The 24677-nt window shown below is 34.0% G+C and overlaps 1 protein-coding gene across 1 annotated transcript in view; it reads right to left on the reverse strand.

The window, feature by feature from the left end:
- DNAJC1 (DnaJ heat shock protein family (Hsp40) member C1) overlaps window positions 1-24174 on the reverse strand; it is a 73232-nt gene extending 49058 nt beyond the window's left edge. Inside the window, exons 1-7 of the mRNA XM_026843390.1 lie at window positions 24127-24174; window positions 23618-23719; window positions 22799-22845; window positions 16214-16379; window positions 15221-15318; window positions 14074-14167; window positions 4207-4297 (exon numbers count right to left, since the gene is read on the reverse strand). Of these exons, the coding sequence (XP_026699191.1) occupies window positions 4207-4297; window positions 14074-14167; window positions 15221-15318; window positions 16214-16379; window positions 22799-22845; window positions 23618-23719; window positions 24127-24174 (646 nt within the window). The remainder of the gene's footprint in view (window positions 1-4206; window positions 4298-14073; window positions 14168-15220; window positions 15319-16213; window positions 16380-22798; window positions 22846-23617; window positions 23720-24126) is intronic.
- Between the last annotated feature and the right edge of the window lie 503 nt (window positions 24175-24677).

Consider the following 24677-nt stretch of genomic DNA (forward strand, 5'->3'; position numbering starts at 1 on the left):
GCTTAGCATCAAGAGGGAAGTACAGGAAGAAGTAGGAATACAGACTGGCTGGTAGTCTGGAACCAGAAGTCTTTTTGAAAATTACACATAAGAACCTTATGCCATATCTGCACTTTTGAGGAACTGTGTGCAAGGAATCTCTGACGCAAAAGCTTGCAGTTATGGTGGACAATCTGAAATCGAATCTGAAACGAGCTATAAGAACAATGGGAAGTAAGGTAATCTGATTCTGTAAACAGAACAGTAATACTAGAAGAAACATGATTTTATAATCAGATGAGAAACATTAGAACACTATGTACAAATCCAGGGTCTAATACTTGCAGCTACATCAGAAAGTACCAGAGTACAGAAAGTACCAGAGTACAGAAAGTACCAGAGTACAGAAAGTACCAGAGTACAGAAAGTACCAGAGTACAGAAAATCCACAGAAATTAAGGGCTAAAGAAAAGCTTTATTATAAATAAAACCTGCAGACAAACGAAACTTCTTTTTTTAAGCACAGAAAAATGCTAATAATGAACAACTGAAAGCTAAAGCTAGAGAAATCCACACTGAAATTAATATATAACTATATAACAGTAAAACTATCTGTCTGAAGAAACCATGAAGAACAGAAGGCATCCCAGGGTTTTCTGATCAATATTGTAACTTGCATAACAAGATGCTAAAAGCTGAAGTGTATCACTGGTACAAGTCAAACAAGATGAGTCACAAAAAGCAGTATTTTTCACTGATTTTTGCCTGTAAGGCTTTGAAAGACACATACTAAAAGATCTAGTCATGTCTTCTATCCCTAAGTTTCATGAAGCAATATAAAAAACTACCCAAAGACATGCTGTAGTTGAAACAATTGTAAAAAGCATACAAGCTTGCAAGTTCAAAATCCTTTCAGCAGGCCTGCCAAAACAGGCTGACTGGAAAAGAAGAACCACCAAGCCTAAACCAACTCCATCAAATGTATTAAAGGTTTCACTACCACTCTCGATTTTTCACGGCAGGAACTCAGGTAAGACATGTCTTACTATAAAGCCCTACACAGAAATAAAAATTACACTATAGATACCATCATAAAGCCCCAGTACAGAAAGGTTAGTCATGCAGCCATAGGGCTAGTGACTTTGTATTTCAGTTAAAGCTTGAATGATGGGTGGTGAGGAAAAAACACACACAAAAAAGTACTATTCAGCATGATTTATAACCAGAAACAAAATAGTTTCTTGACATGGATTGTTCCAGATGCCCTGTACATCAGGGAAAGAATTATGGATTTACAATGCAAATATGTTTATAACTGAAGAGTTCACCTGCAATAGCTAGCAGACACTATTTCTTTTAAAAGGCATATTTTTAAAATAAATTTAAGTCTTCACATTGAAAGACACAGTAAACAAACATAAGAACAGAAAGTAAGAGAACTAACAATGCTAAGTATAAAGAAAAATAGATGTATTTTCCCCAAAAACAGACATGGTTGAAAGAAGTACTCCATGCAAGAAAAGGACCAGTAGAGCTGCTAGAAACCTTGTAATTTAAGTTTAAAAACTGGCAGTCATCTATCCTGATAATGTATGTCTAAGTCAGTTTAATGACAACCCAGTTCAGTTAATGCATACTCTATTTTACATCCCATGACTATGAAGAACAGGGCTATCTATTGTTACAGAATCATTTCCTGATGCACAGATTATACACATGTGTGACGCTACAGGAGTGGGAGAATTTAGGAGAAATTAAAGCACTTTAATTTAAAAATATGTCCTGTGTTCTAGTATCTAAATGTAAAAAGGGTATCAGAAAATGTAAGGCAAAACATTTCTATTTTTGTACATAAAACATGCAGTTATCTCTAATTCTATACATTTCCTAGAAACACAAGGTAAGTTGCTGTATTTTTGTAAGGTAAAGTTGTAAAGTAGCTATATTTTACTAAGGTAGTAATGATATTTTTGAATGGATTGAGAAGTGATAAGAAACACTGCAAAAGTGCCAGAAAAATAAATCAAAACTGTGCATAATATTGACTTACCAAGAAATTACTTTTTCACACTCCTTACCAAATATAGCACCTTAATGAAATCTCAATACTGTCCTCTCTTTCCTACTTTGCAAATTATATTTTCCTCCTCCAGTGTTCTTGTCTGGTTTTAGTTCAAGCTGCCTACAGAATGCCACACAATTTCAGCAGGCGAGCAGATAGACATGGGGGTAAACTAGCAATTAGGTCATGAAAAAACAAGCACTGTAAAACAGCTATTGCTAATCTGCATGAGATACATTTACTCAATTAGATAGATGGAACTGTTATTATGAACTTGCATTCCACGGATGGTCTGTAAAATTAAGGAGAATGGGGGCAAACAAAATGCCCATTTGTTGATTTACAATGTTTCTATGTTAAGTGTGAAGTGACAATGGAGAAAAATATAATGAAATAAGCACATTTAACAGATGCTTTGCATGCAAGCTTCAGGAAGAAAAATATATAATTTTTTTTGCCTACAGTAACATAGATACATCTCTTGTTCTTCTCTGGAGAGTCATATTTTATTTAAAACAAGGTAACTGACAGCTCATTCTGCTGCCCAGCCACAGCACTGCTATGGCTGACCAAATTAATTCCATGCCAAATTTCAAACTCTGCTAATTACAGGTGGTGACTCTCAATCCTTCCTCTTGCTCCCTGCCAGCAAACCTACCAAGGGAGGGCAGGATATCAACCAGTGAGACTGGTGAGGACTGGCCCTCGCTCACGTGTGTGATGTTGGGTCACCTGGCAGACATGGAGGACACACACCATGTCACACCCAGAGGCATGACAAGGGACAGAGTGGTGCTTCTGTAAGAGGTCAGGGGTGACCTAGAGGGGAAAGTGCACCTCATGTGTGGGCACTGCTACTGGAAGTAACAAAAAAAGTGGCTCTCACATGACACCTTGCAGATGAGAAATACTGTAAAGTTCACATGTGGTCTTTCAGTGAATCACAGGAACAAGCACACTACAATTTTCACGACTTTATACTTTCACTTGCATTTCTGTTTTTGAAAACTAGCCCTTTTAAAACAGTAGCTTACAGATTTCAGTGAAGAATGTATGCCAGCTATTTTGAACAATGGCAATACGTTACTATCTGACAATTTAACAAGTTTTTAATAACACAAGTCAGGACCCTTTTCAAGGGCCTATTTTGTGGTAGGTATCTCAAACATAATGGCAGGCCTCCCTAATAAGCATTAAGTGCACTATTTTGCTAGATTTGGCCTGGGTCCACAATGCTCACTGAGGTGCTGAATGTTATCCATTTTCTCAAAATAGATTCAGCTACAGAGAAGTTAGGAATTATCACTGAAACTGGATCTCTTTGCTGATTTTACAAAATTAAGCTATTTTGTAAATATAAATAATGCAGCTGTATTTTAAGTGCCTAAAGGCTTATGCATACTCAAACCTGGTAAATTACTATAGGGCACTCAATGCACTTGTCAGAATGAAGGAACTTAAAAGCATGCACTTAAATACAGTAAATAAAGCAAGCATGCACATACAAACACAGACACACAAAAAAAATTGTCTTCAGAAGAGGGTAGGTTTAATCATTGTCAAAAGCAAATAACTGAAAGAAGAAAAAGAAAAGTCACCTATCATTAGTCTGAATACTTTATTAAGGGAAATGCTAATTGCCTTCTCTGGTCTTTTATGAGAGTGTAAAGACTTTAAGGCATTTATTTCAACAATAGCATGAACCCATTTCTGAAGTCTGCATCCATGCTTTTGGAAATTCAAATTATGTTCAATTTCTATCACAAAAATCAACTCAATATGCACAAAATAATTATAAAACATATTATCTTTAAAAAATATTTACAAAGAGAATACAAGCAAACTCAAAACACAGGATGTCACTTCTGAAAAATGTATACTTAGAGATCTATACATTTGAGATTTCCCCCTCCTGTAAAATAACATTTCTAGCAAAGTATGCTTTCCTTGCTACAATATAACTATCACCTGAGTTTTATGCTTCTATAGGAACAAACCAGCAGCCTACTGCAAAATTAGTCACAAAATTAGAAACTTATTTAAATTTAACAGCAGTACAGAAATATATTAAATATTTTAAAATATTATAAAAATGATTGTTCATATACATCCTCTGTAGTAGGTTTATCATATCTTTGTTTATTAAGACAGTGATAAAAACTCACTCTGAAGTGTTTCAAGTTCAGCCTTAGCCAGGGCATCTTCTTTCGCCTTCGTTTTTGTTTCTTTATATTCTACATATAATTGTCTGGCATCCTTTAAGAAAATGTTGCAATGGCATTAGCATCCTTATATAAACAAGTTATTGCAATGGCTCTGTTTTAAGTTCTCAATTAACCTTGCAAAAAAATGCATGATACATTGGTTTCCCTGAGTTACAGCAATTTTCAATACAGAAAGTATTTGTTTACAATGAAGAACTTTTATTACACAAAAGCTCAAATGTAATAGCATTGATACTATAGACTATGATGCTCACTGACAACCTGAAAAGCAAAATGGTTAGAAAAACATTTCTGATCACTACCTAGAGCTTTGTAAGAGGCCATGTGCCCACTTTGCTTGTATCAGCAATCTGGAAATTCAAGAAAGAAAGAAAAGTTTTTAATTAGAGTAGTGTGTGCAGGGACAAAGGCAATTGCTAGGCAGCAGTCCTCTTAGCGGGAACTCATTAGGGCAACACTAACTGCATGTTCCAAAATCTAACTTCTTGGTGGTTTGTTCTTTTTTTTCTTAAACTTTTTTTTTTTTTTTACACCAACTTCTACAAAGTGTTGAAAATATATATTAAGTTTTCTCTCCAAGGATTAAATTAGATTCTAATCTCAAAGCTATGTGACAAATTTATACACAAATCTAGAAGTCCTGTCACAAATCTCACAAGGTACACATTTCCAAAATCTGATTAATTAGTAATTATAGATTTGTGTTGAAAGCTTTCCAATATGAACAACCAGCTTGCTGAAGTAAGAGGTATGGAGAGTTTTCTTACTCTCACTTACCAGTTTAAGAGATTTCTATATTCATTCAGAACCAATGAATTTCTAATAGAAAAACTAAAACAGACAAATTAATATGTATCATTTCCAAGCATGCAGAACATCTACTGTACTAAATTAAAATTATAGTATTAGATAAACCTAATTTTAGTTCTTTATAGCCCAAAATAATTTTATTCTTGTTATTACATTAATAGTCCCACTTCTTACATATAAAGGGTGATTAAAATTTTAATGTATTGTATTGTAAAAAAATCGGTAAATATTTTTTATAATTTCAACTGTAATTCCATAAATTTGAACAAAATCTGGTCTCATTAAAAAATAAGACATCTTAATAAGTTTTGAAAATAAAAACTGAGTTAAACTGTCATTATTGCTACCTCTAATGGTAGAAGTCATCCAAAACCACTGCTTTCTGCAAAGACACTACAACGCAACAGCTGTTCTTTGCATTACACTGGCACCTACACCTTCAAAGATACTTGAGGAAGGTGGGAAAACACAGGATAGAATCACTATCCAGCTCTGAGCAGATCTTTGTAATACTGTGGGACATCTCACTGATACAAGTCAGAACTCCTGAAGAACAACTCTGACAAATTCCCACAAAAGAGGAGTAAGGTTTTATCTCCTTCCAAAATACCTCTTCCTACTCTCTATTTGTCTTTACATTTGGGTATGGGAAATGGGAAGTTAGACTTCTCTGTCAGGTTTATGTAGGAGATCACTGTGCCCAGAAGAAACCTGAAAGAGTTTACATAACTTTTTGTTGCTGGACCATAACAGATGAGAGCATCTCACATGCTTACAGTTTTGGTTTTGGGGTTGGTAAAGAGGGAGGTTTTGGTGGTTTTAGTAGAACTGGAGCTTAAAAAACACGTAGGTACAGGAGGACTACCATTAACAGCAGATATGAAAGCTTTGAGGAAACGTATTCACTTTCTATGTTAGAACACTGAATTACAAAATTAGGATCAGCATTAGTTCCCTTTTCAGTTTACCCAAAATATAAATTCTCCACCACATATGGAAACTTTCCTTTTACTCTCCAGATCCAGCCTATTTGCATCATTAAGAAACACAGCCATAATGTAATGGCTACCCTCTGCTGTAAGTTTGAGATACTTTGGTTGCATGGCACACACAGGACTCAGACATACTGATATCCAAAAAAATGCTTTTGTTTAAGGCTATGATTTCAAAATGGCTACAATTAACCAGCATTTAAATTTAACCCATTTGACACTGAAAGCCAATATTTGATGCTAAATTCTGGTGTAAAATCCATTATTGCTTGTGGGATCTCCAGACAGCAGGCACTAGGGGGTAACTGTCAATCTCTCCAGCATGTCAATCACAGAACAATTGGAAATGTGGCTCAGATGAAAATGAGACACAATAGCTGAACAACAAAGAAAACTAGTCAGAAGCACGTAAATGAAATTTAGTAGTATTGTTGCTTTATAAATATAAAATGGGTTATCACTGCAAATGGAGTAAAATTGAGTAATATTCAGGTAACAAAGGCAATATTAGTCTTTTATCTTATTAATCACAGTTCATTATGGCAAATACCATAATAACAAAAAAGGAGGGAACTGCACATTTTGAAGCAGGTAAAAATTTATACATAGAAAATAAAGCAAAAAAAAAAATCTAATCAAAATGGATTTTTAAGATTTGAAAATCAAATCCTTCCCACAAAAGCATAAGAAATGGCTCTACAGGTTGTAAAGAGACATTAAAAGAAACACCTGAGTAAGGGTTTTAGCCACAGACACAAACTATATGGGTATTAGACCCTGTAAGTCAAAATGAAAAAACACTGAGAAACAGTTTAAAATAGGAAGTTCTTTGAAGAAAACTTCTGCCTTAACATAAACAAGCACATTTCAATTTAGTCCTCGCTAGTTTTCAACAGCATCAGTCTAAACAGAAATATTTGTTTTCAAGCATATTCAGTTTTAGTAGTAGAGTATTTCAAAATAGATTTATGTTCAGATTTTTTTACTTTTGTGAACTGACAAATTTAAGCAACCATTTTGCCTCAATACAAACATTTTAGGGCCCTAAAACCACTGGCAATACAGATACAGACTCCTCCCATCTAGTGCTCCTTCTCCAAGGTACAATAATGTTTTTTCTTTTAGAGCATCTTTCCCCAAACAGCTGAAAATAAGCACAACATCCACATTTTACACCTGATGTATACTTTACCTTCAATAGGTAATAAACATAAGAAAAGCAACATTTTTGTCCTGGGAGTGGAAAGGGACAGAGGAAAGAGACACACAAATACAAAGCTTGGAACTGTTCTAACTAAAAGCTCCAGCTTATCTAATCAGAACTATTTCGTTCTCATTTGCAGGAGTTTGAGAAGTTTTCAGAAAAGAACATCAACACAAATACATTACTTTTCTTTACCATCAAAGCAGTAATATGCACATAGTTAAGCAAACAAAAAAATGAAGGCTAATATATGCTGGTTTATTATACTAAGATTTCAAATATAAGCTTTCCAAAAAGGAACAGAATGAAAAAAGTGTGTTAGAAACACAAAATTCTGCTATTAGTATTTCTAAATTATGTTTCAACTGCCATGTATAGGAAGTTCCTGTGATTACCTTCACGTTTAACCAAAAATTTCAAGTGTTGCGGAAGAAAAATAAAAATTGACAAACAATTAACATATTTTCAGTATTTTAACCCCAAATAAGAACCAAGGATACTGAAAAATTCTTGTATTTCAGTTCCTCTTTACATCAGTATCACCTCATGTCAATAAATTTGAGATTGCCAAGACAAAGCTGCAGAATTATGCGGAAATACAGAATTTTTGATATGTACTTTTAAGAGGGTTTTTTTCCTTTGGTGGTTTAGTTTTTTCTCTTTTGGTTTGTTTGTTGCTTTTAAATCACCAGATACAGTATTTATTCAAACTGTACTAATTCTGGAACTAAAAACTTCAGAAATGAGTAACACTCAGTCACTCTGGCCTTTCCTTGACTTTTGGAGAGGGTGATGAGGTTTTATTGGTTTGTTTGCTTTGTGGGTTTTTTTTCTTCCCCCTTCAGTTAATCTTCCTGGCTTTCTGGTCTACCTCAGAAAGACTAATGAGAAGAAATAAAGCAAACATTGGAAACAACTTGCTGTATTGGCCATATGTGAATCTTCATCACAGATTTTGTGATAGAATCAGCTTCACATTTTAGTTCTCTGGGTGTGGGACTGATACAAACAGAACTTACAGTTCACTGGAAACTTTCCCACAAGCATATATAAAATCAGTATATTGAAATAATATTCTCTGCATTAATTCTTATCAAATCCATCTATAGACTTAAGAAATTTGTATGATGTTCCTGAACTAATTTTTTGTCTTTGAGTACAGTGTTCTTGTATAATTTGTAAAAAAAAGAGAAAGAAAAGGGAGTTAAACTGAAATCACTGCAACACCCAACATTCAATTTGCTATTTCTCCACAAAAATGCAAGCCAGTATATCACAGCAAAAACACCCTTTTGATGGGTTCATAAACTAATAATATCAAGGTGTTATGGTAAGAAATAATGTTTTTAAAAAGTTAAACATGATGACTTACATTTCTCTTTGGCATTTTTACATATTTATTCAAAAGGCAAACTAGTAAATAAATAGGAATTGCATTACTTCCTTCTTCATAATCAGAAAATCATGCTTTGACCCTGAAATAATACCAGTGTGGCTAGGCTCTTCTGCTGTGTATAGCCTGTGGACAGTTGAAGCGTGGTTCCCAGGCCTTGGATGCACCGGGTGATCAACAGCAGGCAGAGCTACCATCGTATCTGCTGGGCATTCCACATCCACAGTGGTAAAACAAAGGCAGCCAGAAAAGGGAACTGAGGCTGACTGCAAGGGCCTCCCTGGGACCCACTCACATCCCATGAAGCCTCATACCACAACAGAACAGTACCACTGAGAGCCAGCATTGCCTTGTACACATGGGCTGCTCTTGTAGCTATGCTCCTCTAACCTGTGTGCTGGGTTATGCAGACATACAGTAAGTGATTTGAAGGAGCAGAACAAAATTGGCTGCCACAGAACAGCAGGCAATTAAGGGCAAATTGCTTTAGTGTCTTACGTTTACTTAAAACTTTTACTATGCAGCAAAGCACATTTTGTCTCCAGAGCCTCAGATGGTACCCTGTTAGACACAAATTTTTGCTCACTTGCATACAGCCAGAATACTTGTTTTACCATCCACTCTCCTCTGACCTGCTTCTAAGCTTCTAACTGACCTCAGGGTCAAGAGCTTCATCCCTACTTTGGTTCTCCCAACTGCTACCAAATAGCAAGAAAGAGAGCAAATGGGTAATCACTCATGCCACACATCCTGCAATTGCTCGCTTCCCACAACTTTTATCAACATTGGTGCTGTACAGTAAGTTGGAACACTTCAAAACCATGTAAAACATGGAATTATGCAAATATTTAACCTTAATGACCTGAATAAATCCCTTCCAAAAATATCTTTTTTAAGGCATACATTATTAAATGCAATAAATTTTATTTTAATCTCACACACCATTTTATATAAAGTCATATCTGTAGACAAAAACAACCCACTAAATGATTGCTGACCTAATCAAATCTTGCTTAAAAGCTAACTTTGCCAAAGGAGATGCCCTGCTGGCAAAGCCTCTTGAGTTTAATGACACATTGCCAATTCGTTTAAGGCCAAAGCCGAACCATCTCTAAACAGGTGTTGAAATATAATCATGGATTAAAAGAAAACCTGAGGAAAAAAATGCCAAAAAATTAAACACCTCTGGGTCACTAGTTTGAAACTATTCCAGGCTACTAAATCAGCTACAGTAATTACCATCTGGTAGTCTACATAAAAATAAATTACTGGCCTTCTTGTTTTAATTGACTTCATGCTACACAAAGGTCTTTATAAACAAAAGTTTCAATTGTAATTGAAAGCTTTGATGATAATCTCACTAGGTTATGCCCAGTGAAACTATGTATTGAACTTGAACTGCCTTCTCATGACAGGCAAACCACTAGAAGTTCTTCTGACAGTTCACTGCTAGGTGTATCCACTACATCTACACTATTCTAGGTAGAAGGAAACTTTATTTTCTTAACAAGAATCCATATCTGTCTGAAACAAACAAGAAGGCTTTCTGCTTCATTATACTTGGGACAATAGCAGGCTCATAATTAACCAATAAAACATATTTCCTAGTGCTGACTGGCATTAATGAAGTTGGTATAAAAATAAAAGACATTCATTGCTAAGCTTCACCACATCAAGTTGGAGGAAAAGTAGTTGACAGGAACACTAACAAACACTCCTATCTTCAGTTTTCTGGAGGAAATATTTTGTGAAGAATAATTAACAACATTCTTAAGAAAGACCACTTAAGTTGTATGTCTGTACATCCAAAGAAAAAACACCAGTCAGCTGTTTTGGGAATAAACTGCAATTTACATACGACTCTTCTCCCACCAAAGAAAAGTATATTTAACAACTGTCTATTCTGTATTACATTCACCATTTGAACTGAAATTCTTGCACACTGTTATTTAGCTGGTTTATTTCTTTGTAAGAACAATTTTCAGTTCCAATAAGCATTTTAATTGAGTTTTGTTTCTTTTTTTTTTCTTTGTCTTTTTATTTTTCTTAAATATATAGCCTTCTTCCAGGTCATTCTCATGAAAGAGTAAACTATAAATGACCTTAGAAACAATCTGCATTCTTCTTCTAGCTTTTCCTTGAGCCTACATTATAAGAATTAAACTTGGTAATAGTCAATGTAATTTACACTCCACTTAATGTTTCTTTCACACCACAGATATTTGATTTAGGATACATTTTATGTATTCTTTTCCCTTTGCTGCTTCACGCAAGCTTAAAGATGCTGTTTTCACCCCCAAATTTAACTAAACTAAACACATGGATATAAAATGCTATTTAGTCTCTCAAAATACAATTGTCAACAGTTTAAAAAAAACAATCATTTTTTAGTTTCTCTCATCCTTTTCTCACCCATTTTTCTTCCCGTTTCTTGACACAAAATGCAGACTACGATAAAATGGCATAGGCCATCACAAGGGCATGCAAACAAAGCATTTTTCTTCAGAAAGGCCCACCTTAATTATTTTAAGTGCCTCCTTCGGAAATCTGACATTTTGAAGGAGGAGGGGAAGTAGGAGAAAGACACTCAGTTGGATAAATAAGAGCCAGGCACAGGCAGAATCTCAGCAACCTGACTTCTCAGACAGAGCTTTTTTTAAGCTTTAAGTTTTAAGTAGAATATTCACATTAATGAATAGGAGGAGAGATGGATACTAGGTAAAAGAAATCAATACAAGAACTGGCAAAAAGTTTAAACTGGTCTCTCCTTGTGTTTTTTGTTTTGTTGGGAATTTTTTTGTTGGCTTGGTTTTGTGGGTTTGATTTTTTGTGTTTGTTTTACTTTTAAAAATAAAGTTTCCTTTGAGGAAGAACTGGTATACACAGGCAGGTGGTTTTGTTTCCTTAATTTGAGAAAGCAGTTCAGCTATTTCATTGACCAGGGCTTTGAAAAACTCAGCGGCAGAAGCCACATTTTAATTAAAAGTATGCCTAACTTTTAACCTTTTCTGTCCCAAACAGGGTCCATTTAAATATGGATGCACTTTTAAAGTTAATCTACAATTGCATTATTTGCAGATGAATGACAGCCAACTTTGAAAATAATTTGTTGGCTCTTAAATGACTGAAGAAAACATTTAGATTAACTCAATAAACACCTACAATCTGTAGCAGCCATCCTCATGTCAACCACTGTAACACCTTGTTAAATAATTTGCACGTGTAACTAGAACTGCTTGGTATCTGTAGGATCTTATCTTCTAGATAGGCTGCCTTAGTGATACTACTTTTACTAAAAGTCTGAAATACTCTGAAGTCTCAAATACTCTGAAGTCTCAAGCCTTTGTTAGTGTACCACTGAAGAGAAAAGCATATATTCAAAACAGGATCTCTGTACCAGGGTATAATCATATAAGTACAGCTACTTTTTTGCTATATGATGGTAATTGCAATTAAGGCAGAACTTGCTAAAACTTTACATACAAACTCAAAAAGAGCCAAGAGGTCTCTCCATCCAGCTAGCTACAACATACAGGGTATCTTTTGCACCGTCATTTCAGAAAACATCTCCAACAGGAGGTCACTGCTGCTCTTACACTCTTCACAAGAGGTAATACTTCTTTAAGCATTGTTAACTAATAACCTACAGTAATCTATTCCAGTTACCTCAAGTCCTGTATATTCTTAATATTGAAGATTACTTAAGTTTTACTGCATTTTAACTTACATAATTGGCAAGTCATCTTAAACAACAAGAAAACAAACGTTGGCGTTAAAAAGCAGTGTAATTTACTCTAGAACTCCCTCTCTTTGCTTCCTCCTTGCTCCCAAAGCCTTCCTCTGTTCTAAATTCCGCTACATCATGCTTCCCCTGACACCAAATCTCTGCTTTCTGGTTTCCAATTTTCCATGAGATGTTGGATAACTTTTTCTATACTACCATTAATTTAACGGATTTAAACTCCACAGCAAGAGGTAGTGGCTAGGTGTCTACAAAGTGCAAAACATCACTTCTCTTGTATTCACCTTTTCTGACTATTCTGGCAAACATAGGAGCTGCTTTTTGAACAACATATCTGAAATCTGTTTTACTGACTTCTTAACAAACTATCTTAAAACCATAAAAACGAGAAAATGACAGTTTAGATTATAAGAAGCCCTAATTTAAAATTTGTCATGAATCTTACTATATTCTGTAATATTTTGAATATTTTGCAATTAAGGAAAAAGGGAAAGTACTATAATAATGAAAAAAGTTTAAAAAATGCAACAGCAGGAACTGCTGAATTTAATTCTTTTCCATCTGACTCGCCTCAATGAGGGATGAACATCAAATCTTAATTTGGACACAAACAGTTGATTTAATCAGCATCATCATTTTTGCTTTAAAAACTTGCAAAGAGAAAGGTTTGTTTAATAAAACAGCCACACAGTTCTGATAAAACTTTTAAAAGAGGAAGAGATACTAACTTTTGCATCTCTTTGTAGGAAAAGTTAAAGGCTATAAAAATGGATGCTGAAGACCAGACTTTATTTATAACTTTTAAAAGCCTTTTACTAACAGATTATGAATTATATGCTTTTTCCAGCTTGAACACAGACAGAAATTGAATACCAATGCCATTTATACTATTTACACTTCAGAAATAATACTCAGTATTTCTGTAAATCAAAGTAAAATCCACCTTGCATTTCCTGATCCATACTCACAAGCAGTGACAAGGGTATTAAAAACAAATGGGTGTATTCAATGGAAATGAGGAGAGAGCATGTGATATCAATAAAGTTATTCTAAGTGATCTGACAATACTTACACTGGCTTAATATCAGCTGAATTTTACAGTTTGTAGTATTATATTTAAAAAACAGAACTTTGGGCAAATCTGACATGTTTATGTTTATAAATTATATCTATACCTTTGTTACTTTACCTTAGTAACTTCAGTTATCAATTTATAGTGTTATCCAGTAACTTTAAAAAAAAAGCTCAATCAAAAAAAGTAATTTCACTGTTCCCCCAAATTTAAATATTAATATTCGTTATGAAAACACAGCATTTGCTTATTTGAGATAAAAATACTTTTGTTAACAGACTGTGTAAAAGACATTGCTATTCCTAATTAGATGTATATATATGACCCATCTCCATCACTTATTCTTGTAGTTTTGCCTCACAGGAACTCCCTAGCATGTTAAGATTAATATCCATTTAAAATATCATAATATTTTATGAACTTATGATATTAAATTTGCTTCTAAATAGGTTTTATATACCATATATATATATATATATATATGGTATATGCTTGAGCCAAAAGATTTCTAAGAACAAATGCTACACATCTGATCATGCATATCATCCCCATCAAGAAAAATAAAGTAATATAACTTAAAATCATTACTATTACCTGGAAGAGCTGAGGTAAAGCTTTCACAGTGAGACAGAACCATATTCCCAGCTTGCATGGAAGCAAGTCATGCCACTGTGGTTTGTCCAGTACTCTGTAGTCAAACAAAACTAAGTTTTTCATTACTGACACACAATCTCAAAGTCAGAACCTTCCCATTATGCTTTAAGATGACTACCACTTGTCAACTCCTATAAAAATGTGTAACTATATAAACTTAAGATACATATTTTGAATTAGATATTCAAGATGTAACAGCTAACTTCTAATCATCACTGTATTTTAATCTATTAAAAAGGGCTTTTCTTCAAGAAAATGTGTATGCCACAATCGCTTCAGTTTAAAAAAAAAAAAAAGCCAAACCAAGAAAACCTCAAGCCTCAACCAACTGTTCACAACTGCTGACAACCAAATATGAAGACTGTAGCATAAACAAAACAATACATAAAAATTAATGTCATTTGCAGTTCACTGGAGCATTACTCACTGATGTCATCAGGAAAGACGACAGGCAGAATGGTCTCTGATCTCCATCCTGCATTGATCCAGTTCATGCCCCTGCTGTGTGAACTATTTAAACCCTTTATTTCTTTCTATGAATCAATAGAAGAAATGGTGGTATCTTTTGGAGTGTCGTGAAAGTCACTATTTCCCTATGTGTTTCTTAAACAATGGTGTTAGAAGCCTTTACCAACACACATGTTTTTAAGTTAATCAGACAAAAAGCATTAAATCACACAAGCATTAAAACCCCATAAAACTCCTTGGTTGGTATGATAATAGGCTAAAGCTTAAATAAGCTGAAATTTGTTAATTGTAATCATAGACAAAAGTCTTGAAAGACAGAAGTTCTAAAATCTTCTAAAAACAACCTGCAGAAATAATACCCTTCTATAAACTAGACACCATTAATTCAGCCTTAATCTTTCCACTATTTCTGATTTGCTGAATAAACACCAGACATTTATTCAGAAATCAAAACCTGAAAACACATCTACAATGGCACAATTTGTATCAGCAATGGCTGATACTACGAATAGTTATTTTTCTCATAAATTATTTCAAAGATGTAAGGAGAAAATACAGAACTAAATCAGTAGCTGATAAAATCTTTTAAAATGCAGAAAACAAGAGAGAGCCTTCCCACCTTTCATTTTTGTCTAGAGCAGCAAGTTTGGCTTCATCTGTACTCCTGCCGCCTGTTTTTTTCTTCTTCTCCCTCTTTTTTCTGCTAAGCAGTTCATCCTTGATATAGAAAGAACTACGGTTACAGGTTATCATTAACATGTAAACCACAAATGTTACTGGGAGTCTTCTGTGAAGGGTAAACAGTAGAGTAGCATTTATGCAAATGTATCTTGGGGTCCTACATGATTAAGTAAAATGATCTATCTTAACAATAACTGTTGCCATGGTATCCAGTCTTTAAACACACATGAAGTCCAGTTCTGTCACTCATGTGTATCTCCATAGCAATCAAAGTTTTCTAAGAGGAGAAAGCATTCAACTTGCCTCCTTTCTCATTCATCAACTTCAATAATGCAGTAGAAAATAAAAAAAGTAAACAGATGCTAATGTATGAATATTTTTCAAGTTATGCTTAGGGTTTTTTTCTAGTCTGTTAAGTGCAATCTATTTTTATATGCCAAAAAATAATATAATCCAAAATTTATGTGGTTTATACTGCTCACCAATGCCTATCCTGTTAACAAAAACCCAAAACAAAAAAAGCATTTAGTTAAGAACAAAGGCAGAGCAAGTATGACTTGAATAGATAAAAACTGATGATTTTTAAACATTAAAGAAAACCATACACATGACTACAGCACCATATGATTCTGCATGAATAGATGATGGAAGAGTTTTTTTATTCCTCTTCTTCCTTCCAGTTAAAAACCAAAAACCATCTCCTGCTATTTATTACCAATTCTAGAAAAATGAAGTAGTTTTTGGATTATGATTTCTGATATGTTCAATATCTCATTCTATAATCATCACCCTTTTAAATATAAGCCTTTTAAAAAATGCGAAATCCAAATTCAAACCAGGGGAAGTGGTAGAGATCCCTATAACAGGCAAACTTCTGCAGAAAATTCAATACTAATAATTGAAGCAAGTTTGATTTATTACCAATACTTACCAGCTGTTTTTCCAGGTAGATTGACCAAACCACAGCATAATGACCCACTGTGAGTATAATGAACAAGAGTAATGCCAGCTCAGCATTGCTCATTTTTCTCACCCGCCTGTAGTAGAATACAGGCTGTCGCCAATCTGGTAGTCCATTGATCAGAATATCATCATACCTACAGTAGCAAATATAACAGGCTTTCATGGAGAGCTAAAAATTAAATAAGCCAAACCATCCAATTATAAAACAAAACAAACAAAAGTCCACAGACCACTTGAATAATACACACACAAAATATTTTGTTATTTATTAGGGAGCAATGCCTTGTTTTGTCAGCTTCTAGGCTTGTACCTGGAAACAAACAGAATCCAGAAACAAACACTGGGGAATCATATCTAGTCTCAGGAAGGGAAAAAAAAAAAAAAAGTAATTTGATTGCTCCTGCAACATCCCACCTCCAGTTAGTTTACTTCTAAAATAAAAGAATTCTAGAAATGTACATGTGTTCTACCTGCCTAATGATCAGTAGGCAGGTCCAAATGACACAAGTAAATAACAAATCACAAACTACTAAATAGTAGCAAAGAACAAAAGTCTCCAACACTAGAAACGTTTTTTTCTTTTACAAATTAAAAGCACAAGTGTTGGGGGAGGGGCGAGGTATCTTTGCTTTTGTTTTGTCCTTTAGTAGCACTATATCCATTAGCTAAAAATGCTGCCAGACTTAACATCCATTCTGTCTGAATTTAAGTTAAAGGCTTGATTTTGATGCTAGAAAACAAAGTTCACCACAGCTAGACAGTTTTGATTTTCTATTTGGAAAGCTGCCCCCAAAATCAATCTATTTTAAAACTGTTTAATTTTACTAACACTACTGACCATACAGAAACCATTTTATGACAATGTCAGTTTTTCTTCACACAAATGTCTTGAAATATCTTGGTATGTTTGGGGTCTTACTTACAGTATGTTATCAATTTAAAAATAAACAAACAACAGACATGCAAACCAGATTTTTTTTCTATTTGTTAACTTTTCAGAGTAAAGCTTCAAACAAAAATCTCTACATGAAATTCAAAAACCTGTATGTTCAAGATGCACAACCTGTTAATCTTAAATTGAACACAACTCATTACATATTCTAATCACACCATTTCCAGAATTAAATCTGCACTGAAAGGCCTAATTTGGTGCAACACATTGACCAAAATATTTTAATTAAAAATATTCTGAGTTAGTCGCAGGCCTAATTACAGGAATAGAAATAGGGCCTATATTGTCATGCAGGTCAGTAGAACTCAGTAGTAGGTTTTTCTCAAGTAAATTGACCGATCCAGGAATAATAGCGCAGCTGCTAAACTGCCAGTCTTGACATGTAAATCAATTTAAATGCAACAACTGCACTAGCTACTTTGATAGTTATTAAATTGATACCTTGGAGATGTACTAAAAAAATTTCCACAATCAAATTCATTTTTTTAAGCTGAAAAAGAGGCAATAGTTTTCAATGAAAAAATACACTTTAGTTCAGCACATCTAGAAAAGCAGACTTCTGATAACACATTTGTTCAAGTTGGCACCATTATTTCTGTGCAGAAGATTCTGCAGTGTTCTAAATGCTACCAGAAGTAAAATTATTACAAAACTCCATCTTCCATGAAAATTATGAGAATACTAAGATTAGTATCCATTATGGTAAAATTCAAAAGATTAACTTTTTTCCTTTCCCAGTAAGTTAGAACGAAGTAACTACTGATGCCTTAACATAAATTCTGTTCTGAAAAAATTCTTTAGGATGCTGTCAAAACTAAAATTATTAAGCAAAAAGTGAAGCATAAGTAGAAGATATAACTCTTTAAAAAATAATAATGTACTTGCTATTTTATTGTTAGAATAGAAGAAAATATTTTAGAAACAAAACCATTTTTAAAATAAATTGGGTTGATATAATTTCTCAAAAGATGCTATTCCTTTGAAAACTTCAGAGAAATACATGTAGATGCAAGAAAGAATTTAATACTACTATTAATTTATTAAGTATTTGTCTGTCTTACACACTAATGCTTGTTAAATCATGTACTGAAAATGTGGCTACTGATTAAATAAGGTCCATATATGCTAATGGTAACAATACAGTAATATGTAAAACAAGATTGCAAACTAACATTTGGCAACCATGTTCTATTATAAATTATCTGTTAAGAAAAAATAAATTAAGACAGCAGAGTCTCTTGCATTAAACACTTTAAACAGCACTCTATATTTACTAGGCTACGTTCGCTGTTCTGAACAACAGTCTCCAAGGATTAAGTCTCAGAATCAATGCTCTATTGATTTTACTATCAATGAGCATTATGGCTCACACGACTGGCCATTTTAAGGGAAGATAGCTTCTATTATAACCCACTTTTTAGAATATATACTGTTAAAAGATAAATCACTGCTTTCAATAGTAATTAAGCTCTGTATTTGAAAAATAAAGATATCAGTGATTTTTACGTTTTCAACTGGACAATGATCCTACTGAAACTCAGAAGCTTCTCATAATTTTTAAATCTTGATATCCAAATTTAGGATGTGTTTTAATTAAAAGCAAGTTTCTTGTTAAAGATTTTCTTTATAGAAACCTATATTAACTACGAAAGATAGTTACTCCATGTGCATGAAGAACTACATTCAAAATTTAATTACAAAGCATTCTTCTTTTGGCAACCCACGTTGTTACTCTACATAAGGAAAACAAGATGAAAAAGAAATACACATCTGCAGTATTTTTTCCTCAGATGTATGTACACGTCAAAGATTTATTGCATTCTGAGTATGCCTGTCAGTTTTCGCTCACATGTGGCAGTCAGCAAGCTAAAAAAACCCCAAAAGCACTAGTACAGAAACAAAAAGAAAAAACAACCAACCAACCAAAGTTTATAACTTAGGTTGAATCCTTATTTTAAAACTCAGGATTCTATACACAGTCTTGTACTAACAAGTAACCAACTGCAAGATTATTAAAATTTCATTCTTCTGTAAAGTTTCATTGAATAGTTTTCAGAGCTCTTTGTATAATCAATTATATTGCAAGAAAAAAAAAATCCATTAACTGTAGAAGCTAACTACAGTATCATCTATTTTAATATAATTATAATTTACTTTTCCCTTTAAGAGAGTCACTGCATTTCACATTTCAAATAATTTCAGAGATCTGATACAGTTTATATACTATAACCTTGAAGTAACAAGATCTATCCTGAACTATGGAAAGACTGCACTGGTGTTTTTTATTTTGGGGGCCTTTTTTCCCCTCAAGCTGTCAAAGACATCTAGTGCAACATCAGCCCGAACAATTTATACCTATGAATACAGACATTTAATTATACTGAGAGCTAAGATAAACACCTTTCTTACTCTATATAAGTATATCTTGATTCCTTTTAAATGCTTCCTGTAATCAAGCCCACATTGTTACCAAGGATAGGCCTGGTCCATCAAAGAAGCTCCTTAAAATGGTCACAAACAAAGAGATTAAAATCTAAGATTTTTGCCTAATTACAATTAATAGAAGTGTGTAAAGCTATCTACTTTTTCATAAATCAAAAATAATCAAAGGCTAATAAAATTTATCATCAAGTTGATTTACCAATAAATGCCCTAAAGTAAAGCGTATTTCAGGAAACGCACCTATCTCTACATACCCTAAAGATAAACTTTTCTGTGGAATTTCACACACTCTGCAGTGTGTATACAAAACATAAAATATTATGTTCTGCTGCATGTATGTTTAAATTAATGTTAAACACTGCTACATTAAACAACGTTGCATGTATGTTTAAGGTTAGAATATTAGAATGTTTTGATCATGTACCTGTCAAAACATGTAAGAGGAAAGTACTAACACAGTAATATTACTATATTCTGCAGTACTACTAACAATATTAGTATACCTCACATGCAACTATACAACTTTCTCAAAGAAGCAAACCACATTTTAATTATAAAGCCCTATAATATAATTGTCAGTAGAAGAACTGTAATATTTTAAGAAAGGTTTCTGACATCAGAGAAAGTAAAAATTCACTCATAACTATGAAAAAACAAAGGGTTTAGGAAAATAATTACTTATAGCTGGCCAACAGACCTGCCTTTTTCAAATGCCATTTCTTTACACACACGCAAATAATTAACACCTCGGACATTCACCAAGACATAGAGGAAGAGTGTAATTAGACCAAGTTTTATTGTTACAAAATGAGTTAATTGCTCACTCATACAGCACAGGATCTTATTCTGCCTTTACTGGTTCCACTCTGTATGCACACCAGGATCAATGCTGGACTACATCCCTTTTGAGATGGACAAGGAAGAGGCAGGTACAGCTGACTTCATTCTACACAAGCAGAAGCCTGCACCTCACCATTCTCGAGGTCACATAATCCCGTGCCCCGAACTATTTCAGTGTCCAGTTGTGAAGGGATTCCCAGCTAAACTGCCAGAATTCCTCACCAACTAATTTGTAAGAAATTAAACTAGTTTCCATCTTACCCCATCAGGTCTTCAAGTTACTTCAGAAATAACAACTACCATACCTCCAAGGGCGGGGGGTGGAAGGGACGAAATCTGCAGAAAGCCTTGTTACAGCAGACCCCAAATATGTGACCTCAGAAACAGGATAAAACTGAGTTGATAAGCCCCAAGAGACAGAGTGCAGCATATAGTTTCTCCCCAGTGTGTGGGCATGACAGCAAAATTTGAGCCTGTTCCACTAGGTCAATCACCTCACTCAATGCATAGCCAAGTATCAACATCTAAAGCGGGAAGATCACAAAAAGCCATGACTCTCCCCCCCTTTCCTTTGCTACATGGCTGCAAGAAATCCGTGAGTTACCTTACAACAGAAAGGGGAAACAGCTCCTCACACAATTAAGACTTGTTTTAAAGACATGCTACAACACCACCTTATGGGATACAGGACAGACCACCTTCCATTTATAAGCTCAACTTAGAGTTTATCATTAGCTTGTGGAATAACTCCGATCAATAAAGGTTTCGTCAGAGCAATGAGACCATATAGCTCTGCTACTCCACATTTCTAAACTCTGCATATTATTTCCACAAAATTCTCTGAACGTAAACACTATTTAATCCACTACATTCAATCAGCTATAGAAGCAGTATCAACCATACATCCACACTGTGCAAGAGAAATACAACATTGTCTATGTACAAAATAAGTTATTGACAATGAAATCAATCTAAGCTAGAACAATCTAATGCTGCTTTAACTTCCCATTTATAATCACTGTGCTTCACTAATTAACAATACTCTCAAATAAATTGGGCTAGTCACATTTGTAATGTATACAAGGCTTAAAAATGTAATTTTTACATGTAACTGCATAGTTCCATGCAGAAAGCTGCTATTACAGCTGCAAGGAAATTCCTAGACGTCCCATGCTACAACTAAGTTTCCGAGACGCAGTATCACAAACTGTCTGTAAACACTCTTACAGACCAAAAGGTGGGAGAATTTGGGGGATAACTAATTTTTCAAGTGGTCTGAAACTACTTAACTAACAACTTTTTTAAAACTTTCCTTGAGTATAACTTCACAATGAAATTCTCTTGTGAGAGGTGAAATTAAAACAAAACAAATCCCACACAAATTTCCAAAAGTGTTTCTACGAAGTACATCTTCATGACACTTCAAGAGGATTACCAAAAAGTAGATAATCTGTACTATAAAAACTGAATTCCTGCTAAAACATCTACAAAGCCAAAAACACTTCAATAAATGTCTTGCGTAAAAGACTCATAAATTGAAAATTATTTAGTGAAACTTAAACCTGAAAGCAAAACTCTTTCAGTGTCCCAGTTTTCCGAATAATCATTAGATTAAATGGTCATCTGCTTAAAAAAGGGGGAAAAAAAAAAAAAAAAGGTTTAAAATAGTCTTCCAGAAAGCAGACAGCCCCAGATTTTCAGGTCTTAATGCTATCCTCTTCAGGTACTGCTGGATCTTCTACTGAAGCAGCAAGGACAACTATCATTTATTTTAAAACTAATTATTCAATGGATAAAGTTTACAGTATTCTAGATAATACAACTGAAAGAAAAAACAATGAACCAAGCAACAGAAAACATTAAAACAATGCTGAAGAAGACATACACTGGAAATAATCCCTACGTATCATGCAACTAATCTTTTATTGATATAGTGAGATACAACTGACAGTTACAGTTGAAGCCGTAGCCTATATTTTCAATCACAGCTTTAAATACAACAAGTAGTGATAATTGACACAACAAAAAGTTATATAATTAAGTGTTCAAAATATTGCTCCAAACAACAGCTAGCTTTTGAAGTTCTTTCAAATACTAATTTTAAAGGAGAATAACCAGTATATCACACTAAGACACACACGCTTCCCCTTTAAGCCACATACAATCTTTAGTTAAACAGCTACATAGGAATTACAAACTTAAATTATGGGGGGGAAAAAAAAAAAAAAAAAAATCAACTGAAGAGTTAAAACCAAGCCAGATAGGACTTCAGTATATCACTGGCATGAATGCTTTAAGAACCTGTGCAAATTAACTCACCTCTGCCTCCTTTGTTCATCCTTTAAAACCTCATAGATGGCCACCAACTAAAACAGAAACAGAAAAACGACTCACAAAAGAGTTTACTTTAAGACTGAATTTATGAAGTTTGAATGGTAGTATCGTATTCTACATTTACCAACATGACCTTTGCTAGTTTTGATTTTTCCCTACAACACTAAGAAGCAAACTCAGTATGCAAAAGAAAGTGACACTCATACACAAAGTGTTATCAAATACACAAACGACTCCTACAAAAGACTTTTTCCCCTCTTCACATCTGTCAAACTGAAGTCTTGTCTTAGCTACACCTTAAAAATAAAAGGTATCATTTATTACTTACTGAAATGAAGTAGCCTGTATTTGGCCATCAGAAGTGTATTTTTAAAGATAGAGCTAATTACAAGTATCATAGTTTCATTCCATAAAGATTCAAAAGGCAAAAATTCAGAAACAAAATTTAATTATTTTCATTAAATTATGCCTACATGACTTGCACTAAGAACTGATCAGAAATTTTCCCTACTACTTTTGAAGACTATAAACAGTCTTAGATAATGTGCAAAAAGTATTCTCCTCCTAAGAGTATAGGTCTAAGTATAATGTTCAAAGTACTTTTAATATACAGGCAAATAGTAAATCAAGTTAATTCTGAAAAAAGTGTACTTGTTTCTACTCTGCCTATGTCAGGAAAAATGTAATTCAATGTTCAACTTAGTAATTTCAGAGGTGTACCATTGTTCTTACTAAAATGGCATCGTCATAAAAAATTCTGCTTCTATTTTGCCTAAAGCTGTTATTGCCACATGTTGCACTTACTTGCCTAAACTGTGTTTCTGCGTTTTCATCTTTATTCTTGTCTGGATGTAAAACCAGTGAAAGCTTTCGATATGCTTTCCGAATATCTGCAGATGAAGCATCCTGAAAAAGAAAAACAAAGCAAACTATCAGAAACTAATTCCCAGAACTTTAAGATGTCAAGATAGCCTATCAAGTGCAGGAACTAAGGAAACATAATTTGAGACTTCTAACACCCAAACCATGCAACTAGACTAGCCTAAATGACTGAGCAGTCATTCAGCCCAATTCATCTTTAACCTTAACTTCCTTTATTACCATACAGCCATTACAATGGTATTTGCCAAAACTTCCAAACACTTTCTTGCTTAAGAATTAACCTGGGCACCTTCTGCACCATTTAAAAGTTCAAATAAAAACTGAAAATCATTGCATCTGCGTATCTTCAAGACAGACAAACTTCAGCAAATCATCATGCTCAATTTCCCAACTCAGGACTCAATATGAACTCTGCCCTTATTAATACTTACATGTAATTCACCACTAATAGCACTTCCATTCAACTTCAGCTTCACCATGTCTAAAGAACTGTATTTTTCTATAGTAGCTTCAAATTGCAGTCTTGAAGCTATACTGTAACACTGACATAAATCTATACATTAATCATTATAAGAATTGCATGCATTTTGGGAGAAAAAATAGAACTCAGAACATAATATACACCAATGATGTGCCGATTTAGCTGCTCAATGCACAAATTTCTGAATTAATGACTGCTATTTAGTACATGCTATAAAGATATTCAGAAATGGAAGGGTTTCAAGAGTTGTGTTTTATACTATATAGGTGTTACATTCACCAGAAGATCCAGAAAGCATCACATTTAAACAGAACCACTTGCCTTCTATTACTAACATGTCCAAGAAAACATTTTGGAAGCCAACTGTTTATCTGACAATTTTTATTTCTTGATTTTATATATATTGTTCCCTAGTATATTCTCTCTCTCAAAATTACAGTGTCAACAGGGATTAAAAACCACCAAAACCCAGATCTGAATTAGCTGTGAGAGGAACAGAGC

The sequence above is a fragment of the Athene cunicularia genome (assembly GCF_003259725.1).
Source record: "Athene cunicularia isolate RWA chromosome 2 unlocalized genomic scaffold, athCun1 chr2_part1, whole genome shotgun sequence".
NCBI lineage: Eukaryota > Metazoa > Chordata > Aves > Strigiformes > Strigidae > Athene > Athene cunicularia.